Genomic DNA, 22,996 nt, shown 5'->3' with positions numbered 1-22,996 from the left:
TGCGCCAGTGGCTGACATGTGCGCCAGTGGCTGACATGTGCGCCAGTGGCTGACACATGTGTTACATTGTCGTGAACAGACAGCGGTAACGGTAGGAAATACCTCGGATATGCATAAATGATTACACATCGATTATTGGTTTCGGCCGCAAGTTACTTTAAAGTGAAGTTCTTGTTATTAACTAAAAGGATGGCACATGAATGGTCGTAGTTCCGAGAATGTGGATGCAGTGTTCACAATGTGGTCAAACTCTGCAACCAAACAGCTTACTGTAGATTATTTTCAAGAGGCTTATTAAAGTTATAATCTATATACTTAGAAAAAGGAGATATGACATTAGTATAAAAAAGTGAGCGGCCGTGTTTATGAAATCATATTAACATTTGATTTGCGAGATAGCAGCGATGTGATAATGATATAGTAAATAGTAGAGAAGTGGGAGTCGAGTGGAGTGGAGTGGAGTGGAGCGGAGTGGCGGCTGCAAGGCGTCACTTGTACATTGTGGCCGCTAACTTTTGTAGTCAAATAGCGAATGAGTCGAAATTAATCGTTAATTCGAAATCGATTTTAATTAACTTAGTACGAAAATTGTATCCTCGTATAGGTTAGGTTCAAATTAATATTATAAAGATATGTAGAAAATGATCATATAAAGAGATTTAGCGTCGGCGGACTTGTATTTTTGCATCGGAAGAGGAGGAGAGCGGGGAGCGCCGGGTGGAACTCCTCGGTTCCTTCATTGCTTCAACATCATTTTAATTGTTCGTAAATCATCTTCTTAGTTATCGTAATACTTGTGTTATAACGAATAACAAAGATATCGATTACCGTGAGCCAATTCTGAGTTTGATACACTCATATATCAAAATAATATACAATTATATAGCTGGAGTTAGATCGATGAGAATTATCACCGGATATACTTTGTTTACACTATTTATTTTATCTCCGAATATAAATGCTTGAAACATGTAATAGCTAGTAGGTAGTGCGGTGCGGTGCGGTGCGGTGCGGTGCGGTGCGGTACCGTGCGGTGCGGTGCGGTACCGTGCGGTGCGGTGCGGTACTGCATGTGGGCGTGCGGCGCCGCATCGTGCGCAAGTGTGAGCTAGTCCACTGAGAACGTTATATGTAAAGTATCGCAGCGAGCTCGTCTCTGCGGAACTCGGCACTTTGTAAATGTCGCGATCTAACAGTTCATATTTAATACTTAGACGTAACAAAGAAAGTCGTCGTAGTGTTCAGTTCTGACATCGAGAATGCTTTAGTTATTTAGAATTTGTATGAATGTGTATAACAGAAGTATATTTAAAAGTATTTAATTGTAACCGTTATATTAATTATTATAATATATATAGTGAGGCTTCCTCTGAAAGCTTTATGGATATGGTTATGTAAGTATACGGAAACTGAACATACTCACTATCACGTAAGGTTGACATCAGTACCGCGCTCCTCTACAAACTGTTGCACTCCAATAGTGCGCGCGTCCGGCGACACCTCGCGACACCTCGCGACACCTCGCACCTCACACTTTATACCTTTTTATATATTTATCGATCTAATTAAATACTCCACATAGCTCGTTGTACGACACGAGCCAGATAAAAACTAAAAATTATACCTTTGGTAAACTTTAAAAATTGTAAATATTGCGTGGTCAAAATCTCATGAAGTTCTCAACGCGACCGCCTCGTTCCGGCCCGCGCCTTGCGCCCGGTAGTCAATTATGTAAGGTTATTTTAAAATGATGTTTAGAACAAAACATATATTGTGCATTTATGTCAACATCATAAATAACAAAAAAAAAGAAGTTTCGCTTCGACATATAATGTTTGTGAGTGTGGAGTGGTGCTAGCCGGGGTCAGGTGGCAGTATGGCGGCCACGCGCCGCTGGGACTATTTTATTTAACGCTCGTCACGGTTCGGTTTGTGCCATCGGTGCCAAATGCGAGGTGCCAAGCTGACACATCGTTTTTATTTATTGTTCGTTTGTTTGTTTGTTTGTATGTCCGCACACGTCGCGACATCTTCCAGCAGACCGTCCTTGTTTAGCTTCGTCGTAGCCTCGCCTTTCCTCAGATTATATGAAGGCTTGCTCTCGTCCACTTATCTTTATGTTAGTTTTAATTTGTTATACATCATCCGTAGTCATTATATTAATTAACCGGCTCATGCATGGCTTCATATGTTTACTATTATTTCTGAGTGAGTCGCGGCGCGTTGTCTCTGCGGACACTGCAGATACAGCTCGAGATGGCGTTCGTCATTTAGTTGGCGAATTGATCTGCTCCGTTGTATCGTGCAACAGTTTAATGTGACCACAGCCTCGAACCTAACCATAGTGTAAATTGCTTTTATCACAGAAAAGTGAGTATTAAATTGTGACACGATGCAATGGTCGGCGACACCATGCGGAGTGTCGGGTGTCAGCCGCGACCACGTGCCCGGTTAGTGGGGGAGGAGTGGGGGGGGGCGCTGTATTTAGTGTAGTGTAAACGAAAGACTGGCTAATGTAACGAGTAAGGTACGACGTGTGTCAGAGCGCGCTGCTGCTGTGTGCTGCTGCGTGCTGCTGCGTGCTGCATGTCACCTCGCTGTGTGCAGCAGCAGCGCGCCGCGACACTTTGAGGAAGACGGTCTCACGGCCCGTCCCACACCGCGTCTCCGATCTCATGTTTTACATGAAGAAAACGCGGAAACAAATTGATAGGAAACGGTATGAGAGCGTCGTGGTGGCGGAGATGGGCCGCGGGACGGGTCGGAGACAGGATTGTAGCTAGGAAAGTGGCATACCCTTTTGTAAATAATCGCTTCTAGTATAAAAATATATAAACTATTATTATATAACGTACGATAGCGTTCGTGTACCTTCCCTCTGCAGAGACGGTCGTAGCCTCGATTAGTTTGTTATTGTACGTGCAGTGCTTTATTATTATTTGTTTCATTCTAAACCGTCGTCTGTATCCCGACTTCATAGTTACCCACGCTTCGATACACTTCCTGCCTTTTTTTCTTCAACGATTTTTTTGATCATTTTGTTTTTTAAAAAAGCTTATAGTTAAAAGTTGTTTTTAATATGATACACAATGTACCTTTCACATTACCGTTCTTAAATAACCACATCCCGACGTGTCGAAACAGCGCTAATTATGTCAAAGGAAAATAGTATTGACCACCTCATAATATTAGTTGTCAAACGCGTGTCAGATCGCGCAACCAGTGTCAGCCGGTCGTTCGCGATACGTCACTCCGCCGCGAGTTATGTGCAGTCCTCGAGACTTGTGTCTGCAACAACACGCCGACTGACTGACCGACTGACTGACTGACTGACTGACTGACTGACTGACTGACAGACGGCGGGCGGCCGCTGTATGTCACGTCACTACATATCTGTTGCACAATCTGTGCATAGCTTACTGCATTCTGCTATCCAGTGTAGCGCGGCGCAGCACAGCGCAGTCGATGTCGGTCGGACGTGTGGCTCGCTCGTGTCTATCGAAGCGTGTGTCTCTGTGCACTTCTCGGCCCGTTGTTGTCTTTTCCCGCACCGTTTTCACTAATTCTGTACATTTATTTTATCTCGTGTAATCGCATCACAATAATCTGAGACTTCTCGTTTTGTTTAATAGTATATAATAATGTTGTAATCATGACCGTACTGTAACATTCATAATGGACACATTGAATGCGGGGACACACATGTTGTATATAATGGACGTTCTGAATTTTTATTTTTGTATAATCCAAAGAGGAATGTGTTCATTTATGAAAGAAAAATACATTTTTTGTTTATTTCAATTTATACGATAATTGAGATTGTAACATAATTATTTATTGGTCCAGAGTTGCATTTCCACTGAAAGTTTATGTTCCCGGAGGCCGGCGGGGCCCGCGCCCGGCGCACTCTGCCCGCCTGCCCTCCTGCCCTCCTGCCCGCCTGCCCGCCTGCCCGCCTGCCCGCACGGCGCGCCGGGTCGGCCAGGCGGGCAGGAGGGCAGAGTGCGCCGGGCGCGGGAGACACCGGCCCATGTTATTATGCTCAAATGTCGTGTAACCGTTTCAAACGATCGATCGATCGAGTGATGTTTGCATACTATTCTTAAATGAAAATGTCAATAAAATGGTATTTTAAAAGGCACAGTTGGTTTTAATGGCCCCATTACATCAAATAATTTTTAAAATGATGGTACAGTCAGCGTCATATAGATCGTAACAGACAAGATATGCAAATATATAGGTACATCAAAAGTAATCAATTATATCGGTACAACAAAAGTCCTCAAAATAATAGATACATTCACCCTGCTCAAATACATCGGTACATACACAGCGTCAAATATATGAGTACATGCAAGATGCTCATAAATATCGTAGCAGCCACAGCGTCATAAGTAACGAAGCAGTCAAGGTGCGCAAAAATATCGGTACATTTGACAAAATTGAACTCTATCTCTATATACTTGTGATACAATTTGGAATAAACTACTTCTGTTACATTCATTTGACACTTTGCATCAAATCATTTTTCAAAATTTACTAAAAGTGTTCGACGCGGATGACAGATATTATGTAGATAAAACCAACATCAAATTTAAGTTTGTCATCATATATGCTAGTTTGCTCTCGTGGCCTTACCGTTCGCCGCCGTTGGTACGTAAGGTCGGCGGTTCAAATCCCAAGCCAATATATTTTTTTTTGATATTTAAACTTTTGAATTTTAATATCGAAGCACATGTAGTTAAACTCTATCGCCGTAGTTATTAGGTACTTTTTGATATTGCCTTGGACTAATGAGTTTGACCGTTAAATTACTTTTCTATTTCAAACAAAAATGAAGGAGATAAAGCGATGCTATTGGCATGTAATTTGTTTATTACTCATGTTTGTTAAACTTGTACCGGTAAAAATAACACTTTTACTTTTACCTTTTACTGATACTGATTATATTTAAGAAACAAAGAAAAAAAACTGAATGTCAATATCCAAACTAGATCAAATTTTTGGTCGATTGCAATAAACATTCCAGTGTGCGTGGGCGCGCACACATATGTAGATAACACTTGTACGTATAGTTTCCGCGCGTACCATTCTTAAAACCCGCAAAGACAATCCACGCTCCGCCCACTCACTTCACCCGCGATGGTCTGACCTAATTGTTGTTAACTTTATTTAAATTTCTTTCTACCCGACAGCGAAAATTATAAAAAAAAATTGTCGAGCAAAATTTTACATTACCAAATTTTTACTGGTTATGAAAAAATAACCCCGTGATTGATAAAATGAAAAAAAAGTAGCCTGAGATTCGAACCGGTAAACTTACATATTACGGCAAACATACTAGAATACTGCGCCAAACTTGTATTATTTATATTGTGACAAGGCAAAATTTGATATTAGTTAATACGTATCTGTCATATTCGTCGTGACAAACTTTTATATTTAAGCGTTATGACAGGAGAAGAAAAATATTGGGTTGCCCAGTAAGTTCGTGCCGCTTTATAAGGAAAATGGAAAACCCTGTTCTCTTAAATTTTTGGAAATGTTTTTAAATTATATTGGTACGACTCTATACCTAAAACGTCTTTTATTTTTGGCTAAAATTTTAAAAATTAGTTTTTATCTCAACCAATGAAATGAAATTATTCACAATATAGAAATTTTTGTGACGTTTGATAATGGTGGAAATCCGAAAATGAATCCACTTCAGCTACAGTCTATTGTAAGCTTTATATCGAAAATCAGAACGAACTTTCCGGACAACCTATAATGTTAATACAAAGTGTCAAATGAATGTAACAGAAGTAGTTTATTCCAAATTGTATCACAAGTATATAGAGATAGAGTTCAATTTTGTCAAATGTACCGATATTTTTGCGCACCTTGACTGCTTCGTTACTTATGACGCTGTGGCTGCTACGATATTTATGAGCATCTTGCATGAAAAAAAAAATGAAAAAATAATTTATTAAAATCCAAGAACATAATTTCACATTAAAAAGTTAAGCTAAGTAATTTAATGGATACAAAAAAGGTGGGTATTACAAGTGTTTACCAGTATCCTCGCACTAGGCGCAGCCTGTGTCGCGAGGATCCTGCTCTTAAGATTTATCAGAGGTTCGTTAGACGGCAACAAATTAAGTAAAATACAAATAATCAAGTGCCATTTGTTTTAGAAAAGAAGCTAAATCAAAGTTACACATGCCAAACATTAGTGATAAACTTAACATATTATTTTAAGAATGTCTCATGCAAGCATGTACTCATATATTTGACGCTGTGTATGTACCGATGTATTTGAGCAGGGTGAATGTATCTATTATTTTGAGGACTTTTGTTGTACCGATATAATTGATGACTTTTGGTGTACCTATATATTTGCATATCTTGTCTGTGACGATCTATATGACGCTGACTGTACAAACACTCTTGGGGTGCATGATGCGCCCGGTCTTCATAAATATTGTAACATACTTGCACTTTAGAATTATCTGTTAGAAATAAATGGATTACATCAATTGTTTAAGTACTGTCATCACAAAAGTGAGAAAAGAAACAAATAGTTGTTTAATTAACTTTATTTGTATATACACTAGAGACATATACGCTATACGCTCGGCTCCGCTCCGCGACGCGCGCTTCGTGTTCTACAAGGAACACTACTCGTACTTCGTAATACAACGAGCTAATAATTTGACAAGTCGCTGACCGCTGAGCGACACGGCCGACACGACCGCACACCTCGTGTCTACCACCTCACACCTCGTGTCTACCACCTCACACCTCGTGTCGACCACCTCACACCTCGTGTCGACCACCTCACACCTCGTGTCGACCACCTCACACCTCGTGTCGACCACCTCACACCTCGTGTCGACCACCTCACACTATTTATACACATAAATACATCACATTTACAAATCACTTATTCAATACAACAATAGCAGTAGTAGCATTACAGGATTTACCTAATGACATCATTATTTTCTAAATCTATCTTATCTATGAACGCTGCGGCCACATCTTTATCTATTTAATTTAAAGCAATCGTTGTGACATGCAGTGACCGATGACGAGTTATATATTTAGATGTTTATACACGAGAGAGATATTAAATATTCACAATAAATAAAATAAATGAGTAATGTATATTTTACTTATACTTATGCTTTGCACAGCAACAAACACAATGACCAACTTCTGTACACATCACAGTGACACCGAAATATTCTAAACTACAGAAGTAAACGGTGGTAAATACATACACTTTATTTGTAAATTACACAAATATCTATCTATCACTACATCCTACGTTTATATAATAACTATGCAAATATAAATCATTATTTGGTACACTTAATGTTGACTAAATATAGACCTACTCCATACAGTACTCTTAAAAAGTGCAGAACGAAATAAACAGCGTTGCTCTGCGTTCACGTTGATAATAAAAAAATATCTTAGTACAAAATAAACGATCGATTGTAAAAATGACTGTAAAGAAGAAAAAAAAAACAAAAATATAATTAAGTATGTATATGTGATGTGAAAGTTATTTCGAAATACAAATATATTTTTAGAAATCATTATTGTTTGCATAACACAGCGTAGATTACAAAATAACATCGTACGCTGTATCAATATTATAAAAAAATAGAAACTGTTGTTTTGTGAAATGATGAACTGACACACAACTATAAAACAAGATAAAAATGTATGTGTACGTTAAACAAAACATTTATCCTCGTAAAATATAACTTTACCGAAACACCAAGCATTAAAAATATTGGTCCTCGATATGTACAGTAATTATTACACATGACAAAATCAACCAGCCGTTGTTAGCATCGCGAATTGCTGACTGCAAAGTCGACGAGAGGGATAGAGAGAGAGGGAGGCTAACTGACCGGCTTGGAGTCGATCTCCTCCTTCTCCTCCTGCTCGGGCACGTAGTAGTGCAGCTCGTAGGCGGGCGAGAGCTCCACCGTGACGTTGTCGCAGGCGGGGTCGTAGGGCTCGCGGCGCGCGTACCCCGCCCGCGCCTTCACCGGACTGTACAGGCCCTTAAGGAAGGCGCGCGACGCGGCCGCCGCCTCGCCGGTGCCCGCCGCGGTCGCGTGCATCACCGTGTTGTTGTACAGCACGGGGAAGTTGGCGCGGTAGCGAGCGTCGTTGTGGTTGAAGTTGTCCACGAATCGCTGCAGGACGTCCTTCCGGAACTTCGCGTCGTAGTCCTCGTTGAAGTTTGCGTTAGGTCTGTCTCTCTCCTGTGCCAGCAGGTCGCTGATGGTGACGCCTCTGACGGGCGCCGGCGGCGGCGTGTACGTCATCAAGCCCGCGTCTCTTTCGTAGTCGTAATCCTTGGCGGCCTGCTCTATGAAATCTTTGTAATTCTTCATCACGTAGGACGCCCTGTGGAAGCCTTCCGTATGCTCGTAGGCCCTGGATCTAGTCCCTTGCTCGGTAGGTATCCTCGGGGGCTCGGTGTGGAGAAGATATCTAGTATAGTCCTGTGCGTTGTACGCGTTCGGAGTCTCGCTCGGTGTCATAGTGTTGACAAGAGGAGGATGACCATGGTGTTGCTCCTCATGATATCTTGAGCTGTATTTACCTAACGGAGTATCCGGGGCATTGGTCAGCGTAAACGACGTAACTTCTTTCGGAGATGATAGTTTTGTATGTGATTTAGTTTTGACTTTGACGTCATTATCGAATCTATTCGGTTTCGGCTGCTGAGTATTAATTCGCGGAGGGAAGTATTGTATTGTTGCCTTTCTTTCGGGCATAGATTGTGTCTCCGGTTTCGTTAATCGATACGGTAATGGTGGAGGTGTAACAAAAGGTCTCTGTGTCAGGTAAGTGGGGACGGAGTATTTTTTTAATTCTAACTTTGCCATCTGTAAATACTCCGATTCGTCCTCATTTGAAATATCATAGTAATCAAAAACATTAAAATTTTTCCGTTCTTTGTCAGTCACGGAAGAATTGTACTTTCCTTTTTTGGCCACTATCTCTTTTGTCCTATTAAGAAGTTTACTGGAAACTTTTATTTGTGTTGTGGTCGCCGGGGAAGTATTATTACCGCTTATTTTGGAGTGAGTAGTGTCGGGTACGGCTGCGGCGGCTGTGGTCGCGGACGTCGTCGATGTCGATGTGGTCGGCGTCGTAGTCAGAGTCAAGGTAGACAACTCTTTTACTGTTTCTGTCAGTACATTTAGGATGGTCGTATCTTCTAAAATACTTTCTACTGTATTAGTGATGTCAATGTTGCGGGTGTTGGTCACTTCCTCAGAACTATTGGTTTCCTCGTAGTCACTGTAAATTACGTTGCCGAAGAAATCTGTCTTCTTCTTTTTGGTCTTGCGCCTTTGAGCTATTTTCTCCAATCTTTCTCTTAGGTCCGGAACATCACTTTTGTTATCTCTACTTAGTAAGTTACTCCATTCGGTCTCTGTCTTATTTTTCAAGACTTGAGTGAAAGGTTTCGAAGAATTTTTTGGTTTGAAAACTATCCCTAGCGAACTAATGCTCTCATTTCTCCAGCTGTTGTCATCCGGGTCTCTAACAAATTGTTTCGGTGGTTGGATTTCAAGTTTCTTCATGGGCTTGTAGTTCGGGCTCACTGTATACACAATTGTGCTTTTACCTTTATCTTGAGAAGGCTTCGTATTAATGATTTCTTCGGTGTTTGTTTGTACGGTTCCTTCCAAATCTTGTGTTGACGTAAAAAAACCGAATTGTTCCAGAAATGAAAACGTGGTATCAGTATCATTTATGCGCCCGTCGCGATTTTGTTGAGCCATTTCCTCGTTATTTTTAAGCGACGTTTCTTGAAGCATTTCTTCTTTAATCGCGTCTTCATCCTGCAATGATAAAAATTATTATAAATATAATATCAATATTTTAAAGCCTAATATGTCATTAAAGATTTACTTACTAAATAACTCTGCGATTTAGACACTCCAGCGACGTTGCGACCGGTGAATGTCTCAAAATTATTTTCAATTGCTATTGTCGTGTGATCTCTGTACGCACTCTCGGTCGTAATATTTTCAATCGTCGATTCGTTTTGTTTAGATTTCGATGAATAATTTAAAAATCCAGCTCTTTTTGATGACACCGATTCGAACTTAGGTTTTTGTATTGATACTTCGAAGGAGTTTGTTATATTTTCTATTTCTTGTGTTACAAGTATATCTGGATAGCTGGTAGTACCGGACACTACATCCAGCCGCGGCATCGGTGTCGTCACCGTCGGGTACTCCGTCGCCACTCTCCTTAAAACTTCTTCAGATGTAGCCGAAGTCAGAGTAACCAGAGATTCTGCTTTATTTTCATATTTGTCAGTCGGAGCGGTTGTCTCATTTTTTGAAATTTTCATTATTCTATCTATAACTGTGTATTTTCTTCGTGAAGTAAAATTAGTAGTGATATCATCGTAATCGCTACTGTTAACGATGGGTAATAGAGATATATTTTTTTCTGCTAAGGTGTTTACATTCTGTGCATATTTTAATGCAAGCTGGTCCTTCGCAGCTATTTGTTCAACTGTGTCGTTTAGTGCAGTACTTAAGTCGTCAAAGGTGTCATTAAGAGCTCTGACATTAATATTTTCAACGGATAGTGACATGGAGTTGTCCGTGTCGGCCGGCTGTTGTGTCGATCCAGACAACTCGAGGTAATTACGAGTAGTATAGTTCTCCGTGATGGTTACCACTTCGGACACGATCGTAGCTTTGGTTGTATTAGTATATAAATATAATGTGGAGTTTTCTTTCAACACACTTCTTTCAGAAATATTATTTTTTGCAGTCATGTTATTGCTTACTGTTTCCGCGATGACATCGGGATTGTACTTTATCGTGGTAGTCATCTCAATGAATGCCGTCGCCGAGGCATTGCTACTATGCGGTAAGTCGGTAGTGGATGCGGGAACCTCATTATTTTTATTAGAAGTATTTGCTTTTAAGTTATAAGGTGTTTTGAAGTCATGTCTGACCTCGAGCTGCAGACTCTCGTCTACAGCGAGGTCTAGTGCGGGAGTCCTCGTTGTATTGAAGGAGCTCCTGATGGCGAACGCGCTCACTTCTGTGTAAACTACAGCTAATAGAAGCACGACGCTCAGCGCAAAACATCTGAAATCGGAATATGCATTTATTTCACTCACATATTTTACAAATTAAAACCCCAGAATTATCAGATTCCTTACATTCTACCAGCAGTAACATTTGATAGAATTAAATTCAAAGAGATTTATTAAATCAGTTACACGTTCAAATCATTCCTAGTTTCTGTTTCTGTTCTCTTCATTCTGCCGCCGTTTAAATATGTAGCATATTCGAAAACCTAAACTGTTGCTGAGTCGCTGGGGAGGTCGCGAAGTTGCAGAATAACGGTAGGATATTATCAAACATGTTCCCGGCGCAGGCGCAGCAACACGCCTGGTTGATAGCTCACATTGTGCCCCGTGTTTACATAATACGTCTAGTGTGCCGCTCTGCCCACTCTTCGTACGTATGTCTCTGTACGCACCAAAAATCATCGCACACATTATTTTGCTTAAGTTTCATTTATAAAATTAACACACAATTAACTAGTGCCTATTTTACTATAATCTTATTTAAATGCCTATTTAAAAATAATTACGACACATATTATAATACTAATTACTACGAAGGTAAATTAAATTAACTTAAATGGATTTTTTGCATAAAGCAGCAATTATCGGCAAAAGTTTTTAGAGTCTTAATATTTAGTAGACAATATGCCACTATGAAATAAAGGCGTTAACTTATGTTACATTTTTTTATTCAGTGAAACAAATGGCATTTAAGAGGATAAAGTTTTAAAAATATTGGCCGTCACTTCAGTAATGTGAATGCGACAGTGCTCATAAAAACAATATGAGGATACAATAACTTAAGCCCCGTGGAAAATTATAATTGCTACGGCCATATATGGGGAAAATGTATTAAGTATAAGAATAACACAAGAGTATGGGATGGGAGATATTGGAACGCGATAGAATGAACAGTGCTGGAATTCCACTTTATAATTACTATAATATCCTCTGTTCAGAATAACATTAGGTTAGGTGAAACTCGCCTTTTGTATCGAGAATCAACTAAATAAGTACTAGGTGTGTTGTGATGGTTACGCCGACTTATACATCTTATTACTTCTCATAGGTACTCATAAAATAAATATCGTAGACATTTCTACTGACTTAGCCCTAAAAACAACTAGACTCAAGTTCGGTGGAGTCGTAGTTGAGGTGACGTTAATACGCTACAAATGTGTACGGCTCACATAGCGTACATATGTGTTACTAACTAACAAGCGTATCTTTTGTTTACACTCGTACGATGACACTCGGCCGATGCAGATTCGTATTTACAGTATTGTTTTGGTTGCATCATCTTTCAGCAAGTCTTCAATATGTTCAATGTCGGAATATATAATATCGAAGTAATGATGTAAAGCACAAGAAATAGAATACTATGTTATAAACTTAAGACCGGAATGCCTGAGTAAATTTGTTCAACATGCAACGACTGTAACATTTTAACTTTCAGTAAAATATAATATTAGAACCAATTATATTGATTTTCCAAGATTAAAATGCAATCTGGTTCAGTGCGGCAATGAACTTTCTACCACATGTTACATTTATTTGTGAAAATTCGAGTCGCTTTAGAAACGCTACCGCAACGGAACTTTATCTATACTCAGCGGGCGAGCACGCAAACTGAGCCAAAAGAAACTACGAGCACCTGTCGGTTATTATATAGATACATCCAATTTTATTTATTTAACTACAAGGAGAAGTAATGCGGATATTGCCCAATTGCGAGTTGCTGCCACCAATTGTAATGAACTATGGATTTGCTGATTCGTTCGCTTGTAGAACAAGCTGGTGTTATTATAGTGATCAAGTGTAACACATATGTACGTATCTGTTATGTTGCACAACATATAGCGGTGCATCACTACGATAGACAGGTACACTGTTGTTACAACATAAGAAAATAGCAATTTTGTATTATTACATTAAGTCGATTTATTTTGTAATCAAAGGGGCAAGCAGGCACAGCGGGTGTTATCAAATCCAAGCCCTTACTGGACAGATAAGTTTTCTGACTATGTTGTTTTGTCCTCGTTGTGCTCGAGTGTCAAAGGGGTAACAAAATGCTACTTCGAAGGTGCGCCTCTAAGTTGTGGTTCAACTTTAAAATGTTTACAGATATCGTGTAGAGAAGAAACGGTGGTAAGCATAAATTAACTCATAACAGTTTACTAACTATATAATTAATATAGAAACAACTATTGCATAATCCGTATTTCCCTAAATTAGCAAAAATTACGTACGCACCGGATCGCCGCTCAGCCGCGTTTCCGAATTCATTAAATAATAAATTATTCTCACAAGCAAGTATTTAATATTCAAACCTATAAAGAATATCTTTGTTGGCAAAATAGCTAAATGACCGCTGGCCACAGCTCTCTGTGACAAACTTAGGTTACAGATGCGTTGTTTCCTTTTGATGCACAGAATAAACAGGAAAAAGAAAATTCCTCACATCCGTAAACATGGTATGTTCTAAAAAACCTATATTGGTAATCATTGGAGAGAGAATTTTCGTTAGCTGTATGTGATAGACGCACTGTTCTTCATAAGCCCAGTGGCATACTAAGGTATTCCTTACACATTGATACTGTGTAACAATTACCCCAAATTCGAGGAATAATAGTCACTATTTGGGTTACTACAATGCATAGTATAAAAGCATTAGTCAGCCTGCCGCATGTCAGAATGCAGCAACAACGAGACTTTAGTTCACCAATACATATGTAGGTACATATCATAATATCATTTGTTATTGGACAGCTACAGCGTTATGTAAACTTACACATTGCTTTAGTCAAAATAATTTTAATGTTATTTGAAACAATCAAAACATCTATCATATTGAAAGGGCTATTTATTTTCACCTTATACAAAAGAATGGATTTATTTTTTAATTGGTGAAGTTACAAAAGGGTCAAAAATAATCAAATGCTATTCGATCATGGAAAAACGCGGTTTCCCGCCATTTGAAACGCATTCGCATGTTAATGTTAACTTGATTTCGTATTCATAACAAATAAAATTTGTGTCATATTAAAGATATTTTTGGTCAAAACACAATACGTTGTAGCAATCACATACCTTTACAGAACAAGCGAAATGGTTAGCTTTTTTGGGAAATGCGCTTTCTGATGGGTTGGTTTGAAGTTATTTACAAAAATAATCGAATATTTTTTTTTATTATTATTAATTATTTGCAGCTCAAACCCTTTTTCTTGTAAACCGGTCGTCTAAGTTTATTTTTATACTTTTATTATTGCATTTTCTCTAGTTTCCTTGTTTGTGAAAACAGATAATAGATTGATTTCCGACACTATTATTGTTCAAAATAAATTTACATGGGACATTTAGTACTCAACAGAAGTTAGACCTTGGTACTGGAAAATAGTTCAAAACTTCTGTAGCGGCGACATCGCCACATTAAGCTTAATATACAAATTTATATAAAAGACTCGGATGTTGTTTCATGTCAATAACGAACATAATGATTAAATTGTAGAAAGCAATAAACACGTTTGTTTGTAAATACGAAGTTGAATAATGTATGACAAATGCCGATATGCAACTTTTTGTACGAGTACAATACGCGTGCAACACTCGACATCGTCGGGTCGAGTTTTTTAGTACAATTGTCGCACCTCAGTTGTGTCCATCAATATTCATATTGAGACGATCTTGAACCTGGGAGCACACCTGACGGAGGCGACCGGAGCTACTGGGTGGCAGCCGCCGCCGGCGCGTCGCCGCACGCAGGGTCTACGGGTCGCCGCGATTGCTAACGCTATGTAACACTATGTTAATGCATTTTTTTGCAGCGAGCACATCGACCAAGCGTAAATTTCTTGCATTTTCGTATTGTTCTAATTTAATTCGAGAATTTTGCAAACGGCACATGCATAAATCGATCGTGATATTAATGCGCTTAACCGACTTTCCCCACGTGCGTTTTGTTACATACCACATAATTATTTAAATCAGCCAATAAAATATCCGGCGCTAATCTAAAACGTTATACGAAACGACTAATAACAATAAATCAGATTTTAGAAATTTTCAAACTTTCCGTTTTAGAAAACATCAGCGAGGGTTTACTTTTCAAAAAAGCGCGGCAATCGGTTTCCGATGAAGACATTCGTAATGTTTAATTGACTAATTGCAGGGACGACATCGGCCGCCGCTTTCCGCACTGATTGGTTCGCATACCTGAGACTGCAGCGCGGTGACATGTTGGTGAGCGTGTGAGCGTGCATCACGGACGCCGCATGGCCGGACACTGACGCGCGCGCGCCGCGGTTGCCTCTCGATCACTGGCCGCTGGTCGCTGCTGGCCACCGCTGCCGCCACCGCTGCCGCCGCCGCTACCGCCGCCGTCGATAGACGTCGGTGTCGCAGTCGGTGGTCCTCGACTCTCGACCACTCTATCCTTAGGCGTATGCTACCTGTAGGAGGCAGACAAGCCCCGCCACTTGGACCGAATATGACCTGCGTGATCAGCAACAATTAAAAATAAATTCATTGGAATCGTTGTACCGTTCATTATTATTATCATCCTTTTCCGATACAATATCGAATCCACACTACAATAATTTATGGAAGAAAAGTAAACTCGTCAGGGTGTTACTTATTATGAATAAACTATAAAAACTTATAGCGTTCGGAATTACAGTTCAGTTCTCGCTAGACTATTTAGAAAGGTAAGATGATGCCACTCTAAAAAACTACTCTGAAGTACTAAGGTGCCTGCAATCGTTATAGATTCAAATAGATAACTCAATAACAACTTGACAGAAAAAAGTACTAGCTCCCCTTGATCATCGGCCAGCGACGCCCTTGATTCTTGGAGCTCTTTAAATTCATATAATATAATCCCACAATTAAATCATACCAACAAGTTTATTCTACGTAAAATAACAAATATAGACGAAGTCTCGGGAGTCATAAGTTACATATTCATGATTTTATTATTGGTACTTCATGAATTTAAATTGCTTGTTTCGATGTTGCATAGACCTACTTTCCACACGAGCATACTTGGATCGACACAATTGTTTAAGCTCTTCGTCCTTGTATATAGTCACGCTTCATAAATATATTTCACTGAGCATAACTTCCGAAAACAACTCGATGATATTGTGCCTCACATTCGGATTTAAATTTCCAATCAAATACGAGGGTTGGAGACTGCTAATTAATATCGCAATTGTCCATTAATAACCTAACCTAGATAGAATTTTACAGATTCTCGGCTGTTCTAAAGTAAACAATGAAAAAATAAACTGTTTTTGTATAAAAAAATGTTAATTGTCTTTTGAAGGTGGCGCTGAAGAGGTGATTTATTTGCTAATGACATCTGGTGGACAAGAAGTTAATTAAATCTTCAAATCTTTTGCCAGCAATTTTAATCTGCCCATGCTTTTGGTTCAAATTATATAACATAGGTTCGTACTTTCAAACAAATGAAATAACCTACGGCGCTAAAAAAATAGTTTTCAAAAGATCATTTGTAAAGTTGCCACCATTAATATTTTATGTCTTAGCTTAAGTCAATTCTGTGTGCAAGTACTCTTTGTCTTGAGATAGTGTCAGTCAGTGTTGCCAATGCTACGGCAATTGCCGTGTAATACGGATTTCTACTCAAAAATATTAGAAAATCTACAGACTATGGCTACAACCCTAAGGTCGTGGCAGAATCTACGACTTTCGAAAATTGAAAGTAACTAGTTTGTTAATTTTGTTTTAGAAATCCACTTTTAAAGCTTTAGGAGTATGAATAAAATTCCGTAATAACTTTAAAACGAACAATAATTGAAATTTCATTGATTAATAATGAAATTTATCTAAAATTTAAAACGGCCCATCGCTGATCGTCCAGGCATACGGCCGGGTAAAAATTTTCATTGGCAACATTGATGTCAGTTGAAGTTCAAAAGTTTGAATAGATTAAAATATTTAAGTTGCCCAGAGTGCGTTTGTTATTTAAAGTATTTAAGTTTTGATTATTAATATAAAGTATAAGAAGCATAATATTACGATGGCTGAGTTTCAAACACCAGTTAAAGTTAAATCAAATAAAATCCCTGAGGGAAGTGATAAAATATCTATTCCTCCTTCGCCGTTTTTAAATCGTCTGGGATACGGAACAGGTAAAAGTGAAATTTTGAGAACAATGTACGTCGTTCGTATAATTTTTTATTGTTACATCTATCCATTTCCAGGTGTATCCGTTATGCAGCTCGTTAGGTCCCCTAAAGCAGGGCAAATACGTTCACCTTGGGCTCTAAAAATGCTTAACAAACGAGTTAAACCAAACAAGGTGTACACGGAAAGGTTGCAAGCAGAGGCGGAGCTGTTACAACGCATGTCTCACCCCAATATCGTCGGCTTCCGAGCTTTTGGAACAACCAAAATTTTGTATTTAGGAATGGAAGCATGTGACCTCTCACTGGGAGATATGATTGAGAAGAAAGTTGAAAATGACTGTGAACCTTTCGCTCCGAAGTGTATTTTAAAAGTAAGATGTCAATCCACTAGAAAATGGCTTTATGAACCTGATGACAATCAGTAGATATTTTCTTTAATACTAACAATATGTTATACAATTTACTTCAGGTAGCGGCTGATATTGGCAATGCACTAGACTACCTACACACAAAGATGCAGATACTGCACGGGGACATGAAGTCTTACAACATATTAGTAAATGGAGATTTTGTAATTTGCAAGCTCTGTGACTTTGGTGTGACTCTACCGCTCGATGAGAATGGTGTACTAGACAAACAGAAAAAGAAATATGCTATATACTTTGGTAATGAGAAATTTAAGTTTTAAATTTAGTTCTTCAAAGTTTCTTGAATAATTTATATTTGTGTAATGATTTAGGAACAGAAGCATGGAGTGCCCCCGAGGTAATCCACGGAGGCACAATCAGCAGCGCCACAGACATGTGGCCACTGGGGCTGGTGTTCTGGGAGATGCTGGCGCTCATGCCTCCACACACTCAAATGGATGACACATTTGATGAGAGTGTTGACAGTTTGCAAGATGATTCCATGCTGGATCATTTCACTGAGAGATATGGTAAATATTTTAGCATATTCTTACAAAGTAACAATAAGGTCATATGACATTCAGATATCTTTATATATAGTAGAGATAGGACAATAATGTTCCAACAATGCTGACACATTTAGGTACTCGGCCGGTGGTGCCGGGTGGCATATGTCCGGTGCGGTACGAGCAGCCGCTGGTGCTGTTCTGCAGCTGCACGCAGGAGGCGCCCAGCGCGCGCCCCTCCGCACGCCGCCTGGCTGACGCGGCACATCTTGCATGGCACACTGATGCAGTGTGACAGATATCAGTTATGACATGTGACATACATTTATATGACCAGAGGATCACTGAATTACCTTGCGAGAGATAATAACAGGTGCCTTTCATTTACTTTTAATACAGATTCTATTTTATTGTGTTCAATTTCTGTGTCACAAAGTATGACATTAATTGTGAAATGTAAATTTGGAACGGGTGAGGTTTAATAAGAATATAAGTTTTTAAAACAATTATATTTAAGTAACATAAATAAAAATTCAACAAGAGTTACACATGGGCTAAGTTACAAGCTTGTGTAGTTATATAGTGAGACTCACGTGTGTACGGTCAGCAGTTGTCTTACAGCAAAGTGTTATGTACAGCTTCCAATTACATTATATATCTTATGTAATACTTGATGCCACGTACATGTACATTTCAATATGTATTTATGTACATACAAAAGGAAATGGATTTCAATGACTCATGTACTAATATTTAATTTTGAATTCAATTTTCTTTCCCTATGCTTTATCTGCAATCAGTATATAGGACTTTAAGCAGATGTGAAGAAAGAGTAATTGAATTCAAAATAAATGATTCTACATAAAATGACTTTTATTATACAACCTTATTTAAAAATAATTCCAGGAACCTAAGTTAAACTTATGTCTACTGAAAATTAACAGAATATATCTGATGTTTAGGAATTCAGTCAGAATGAAAAGTTATAATTTGTTTACATACAGTAAAAAGGTGATTTGTATAGATAGAGTTATGTACGTGAGGTAAGTGTAAGGCAATGCTTCTATAAGCTTCAGTAAAGTTGTACAAGTTCCATACAAAATAGTCTATACTATACTGAAGTCAGAGTAACTCAGTACACTCTATTTACAAAGGTTTATTAAAATTGTTGTGATTTCTACAGTATTGTCAAAATATAAATACTTTTCATTGTTATTATTCGCGATATGTTCTGGAGTTTGTGTCGTTGTTGCTTTATAATATATATAGATATCATTCATGTTGTTTTTGTAATATGTACTGTTCATTTATTGTATTTGGTCATTTTTTATGACTCGTACAAAATACATGATACGAAACATTTCTATTATTTTTACATAGTTACAAACATATTTGGGTAAAAATAAAAAAAAGTTAAACCGTCAATAATTTCAGAGTGCCTCGCACCAATGTTTGTGAGAACGTTTTAGTTACGTCATCCACAAACTTTGTATTAAAGTTTGTGCACACACACTGCCGGCCCGCACTGCACACACACACTGCCGGCCCGCACTGCACACACACACTGCCGGCCCGCACTGCACACACACACTGCCGGCCCGCACTGCACACACACACTGCCGGCCCGCAGTGCACACACACTCTGCTCATTTGTGTGGATGATTCTCCTCATTTACTGCATTGAATATAACATCAGTTTGTGTGCAGTGTGCGGGACACAGACACCGCAGCGGGGCACTTCTGTACTTATAATTCGCTCCGCTCTCATTTATTTATACTTTCTACAAATGTCCTTTCCAACTCTTGTCTCCAAAACTATACAGAGATACATCTCCAGTTATTATATTATAATAATGTAAGTTGTAGGCAGCGCATCACTACATGTTCACTTGTAGCTCGTCTGATGACAGTGCATCAATGTAGCGCAGCTAGGGCTTGCCGCGGGGCGCGGGGCCGGGCGTGGGGCGCGGCGCGGGGTGCGCGGGGCCGGGCGCGGGGCATCAGGAGGCGGCGAGGCGCTGCAGGTAGTCGACGACGTCGCGGCGGGCGGCGTGCCTGGCGGCCTGCAGCGGCGTGAGTCCGGCGGCGTTGCGCAGGGAGAGGGCGGAGGCGCGGCGGGCGGCGAGCAGACGCACGCAGGCGAGCTGCCCGAACATGGCGGCGCCGTGCAGCGCGCTCTGACCGTTGGGCAGCAGCCCGAGGTCGGGCGAGTGCTTCAGCAGCTCCACCACCACGGCCGCGTGCCCCTTGTGCGCCGCCTTGAACAGCGGCGTGGCGCCGTCCTGTCTGGTGGAGTCGACGCGTGCGCCGTGCGCGAGCAGGACGCGGGCGACGCGCTGGTGGCCGCACTGCGCCGCTATCCAGAGCGGCGTGGCGCGGTCAGCTCGCGCCGCGTCCACCGCCGCGCCGGCCCGCAGCAGACGCGCGCACACCTCCTCGTGCCCGTTCTGCGCCGCTATGAACAGCGGCGTCGCGCCGTCCTGGAGACGCACAAATCGTAACGTTAGTAAAGCGTCGCCGAGCGATACGATCGCAGCGTCCGCTCATATTCATAGTACAGGAGGTCTCGCACCTTCATGCAGGAGTTGACGTCGGCGCCGCGCTGCAGCAGCTCCTCGACGACGGGCAGATGGCCGCACTGGCACGCCACGAACAGCGGAGTGCCGCCGTCCTGTGACACGCGACACATATTACATTACTACGAGCACATATTAGAATGTCATTATAAGTGATGTATAGCAGAGGACGTACAGTGCTGGGCGCGTCGATGTCTGCGCCGGCATGGAGCAGCAGACGCGCGATGTCGAGGAAGCCGCCCTGCGCCGCGAAGAACAGCGCGCTCGTGCCCGTCTGATGAACACGACATAACATCACGTGTATTACAACTCATCGCCGATAACAAACTTCTAAATCTTAACGTTTAAATACAACAAACACATCTCTTAGGTAGAAGTATACTTGGAAAGACCAGTAATATGTGTGTTGGCGGTGTGAGGGATGTGGGGATGGCGTACCGTCCTGCAGCAGGCGGGGTCCGCGCCCTGTGCCAGCAGCTCCTCCACGCAGTCCGCGTGCCCCATGGCCGCCGACAGGATCAGCGGCGTCGTGCCGTCCTGTAACCACAACATAACCACATAATTACTTTACTATTCACACACCGGGCTATAAGAATGCAAAGGGAAGCCATGTACCGCTAATTGATAATGATCTTTATAGATTTTTTATAAAAGGTAAGACTTATTGGTGTTTCGCAACGCTCTAATTAAGTTTGATGCAGCTCGCGTGCGGATTCCGCGGCCACATTGCATTCCTCCCATGTTTCTAGTTGGATGCACGATCTGTTGGAGCGGAACTAACTCGTGTACTGTAAAAACGGCATATGTTTTAATTTTAACAATGAATTCGCAAAAATAAATTCAAGTTGGAGATGTTAACTATATTTACAGAAAATAAATAATGAAGCCGACAAAAGTGTCACGATCTACAATGGACACAACATAAGAAAACTTGTGATGTCTTAGAAAAACAACGGAGATTATGCAACAACGGTCATTGCGTAGGTCGAGGGTGGGGGGAGGAGGTTTGCGGGGCAACAACGTAACGATAAACAATAACCGGCCCTGACAACCTTCATCGTGTGCCGCGAGCAACAAATTGAAGCGGGTAAATAATAGTTTCCATTGCCTAAGTCGACAAAAATGTATTGTTATTTATCTATAATATTCTTTTAAAAAAAAACTATTTTAGATCCATTTCTGTTATGTAAGGTTTCTTCCTTAGTCTTTTTTTAGAAATTTCAACAAGACAAGGCTTTTCTGTTTACGTTTATACCTTGCTCCGCGCGACGACTAGTGTACGTATAAAGAATAGAAATTGTCAGAAAGTAGAGCGCTCGCTTTATTTTAGTACAACAAAAACGAGCGATTGTTTACAGTCGACCATTGAGTACAAGCCGCACTGCAATGGCTCTGATCAAGAGACGCAATATCATCCCCATATATGAGTTTTTTATCTATATTCTATACCCTAGTCAAAAATAATATATCCCATATTTAAATGATATACTGGTAATACAACATAGAGTTCAGATTCGCTTGCAGATCGAAACAAATCTATTTCACGAGTCTATGAACATTGTGGAGTCGCAATGTACTAACAGAAGGAATTTTCGAGGGTTCGCGGAGACGTTAAGAGGGCAGCACTATGTATACAGTACACAGAAGGGGAAACAGCCAGTGCCTTTGCGACGTCGTTTTATGCAATAACCTGCAGTCGTGACGATGTATTGATTTAGTTAAAGTAAAGGCAACAAGATAACGCAGTTGCAGTGAGCTCGCTACAATATTAATCTCAAGTAAACAGGAGCATTGCAAAGATAACGCGTAAATGTTTTAGCCCGCCTTCGCTCTTTTATGGAAACGAAAGCCATGCCCATTGCCGAACAGTTTGGATTTCGCGCCAAACATTCATGCACTCATCAAGTGCACCGCATCACGGAGTACATTCTTTCCAAACGCCAACGCGGCCTTAACACCGGAGCTCTCTTTCTCGACGTAGCAAAAGCGTTCGATAAAGTATGGCACAACGGGCTCATATACAAGTTATATGAGTACGGAGTACCCGACCGTCTCGTATGCATAATACGAGATTTCCTAAGTGATCGCACGTTCCGCTACCGCGTCGAGGAAATATGTTCTCAATCGCACCCCGTTCGAGCCGGGGTGCCTCAAGGGTCGGTGTTAGGGCCGGTCCTATTTACGCTCTACACCAACGATATACCGCGCGTACATGGTGTAGAACTAGCATTATTTGCCG

The 22,996-nt window shown here is 40.5% G+C and overlaps 3 protein-coding genes across 3 annotated transcripts in view; 1 reads left to right on the top strand and 2 right to left on the bottom strand.

The window, feature by feature from the left end:
* Window positions 1-7,210: 7,210 nt before the first annotated feature.
* LOC106127208 (uncharacterized) lies at window positions 7,211-15,440 on the bottom strand. The gene is made up of 3 exons (XM_013325269.1): window positions 15,332-15,440; window positions 9,938-11,135; window positions 7,211-9,863 (listed from the first exon to the last, which is right to left on the bottom strand). Exons 1-3 carry the CDS (start codon window positions 15,376-15,378, stop codon window positions 7,899-7,901), a joined length of 3,210 nt encoding a protein of 1,069 aa, XP_013180723.1. The 5' UTR covers window positions 15,379-15,440; the 3' UTR covers window positions 7,211-7,898.
* A 1,636-nt stretch (window positions 15,441-17,076) lies between these two features.
* LOC106127229 (lymphokine-activated killer T-cell-originated protein kinase homolog) lies at window positions 17,077-19,185 on the top strand. The gene is made up of 5 exons (XM_013325302.1): window positions 17,077-17,271; window positions 17,344-17,639; window positions 17,738-17,933; window positions 18,008-18,205; window positions 18,319-19,185. Exons 1-5 carry the CDS (start codon window positions 17,160-17,162, stop codon window positions 18,474-18,476), a joined length of 960 nt encoding a protein of 319 aa, XP_013180756.1. The 5' UTR covers window positions 17,077-17,159; the 3' UTR covers window positions 18,477-19,185.
* Window positions 19,186-20,181: 996 nt separating this feature from the next.
* The window catches only part of LOC106126996 (ankyrin repeat domain-containing protein 29), a 20,035-nt gene continuing 17,220 nt past the window's right edge, over window positions 20,182-22,996 (bottom strand). Inside the window, exons 3-6 of the mRNA XM_013324911.1 lie at window positions 21,196-21,294; window positions 20,933-21,031; window positions 20,754-20,852; window positions 20,182-20,661 (exon numbers count right to left, since the gene is read on the bottom strand). Coding sequence (XP_013180365.1) covers window positions 20,182-20,661; window positions 20,754-20,852; window positions 20,933-21,031; window positions 21,196-21,294 — 777 coding nt within the window. The remainder of the gene's footprint in view (window positions 20,662-20,753; window positions 20,853-20,932; window positions 21,032-21,195; window positions 21,295-22,996) is intronic.

Source organism: Papilio xuthus, unplaced genomic scaffold (genome assembly GCF_000836235.2).
Source record: "Papilio xuthus unplaced genomic scaffold, Pxut_1.1 DF824888.1, whole genome shotgun sequence".
In the NCBI taxonomy this organism is placed as follows: Eukaryota; Metazoa; Arthropoda; class Insecta; order Lepidoptera; family Papilionidae; genus Papilio; species Papilio xuthus.
Note: the sequence above shows the minus strand (reverse complement) of the source record. Positions and strands in the feature narration are given on the sequence as shown.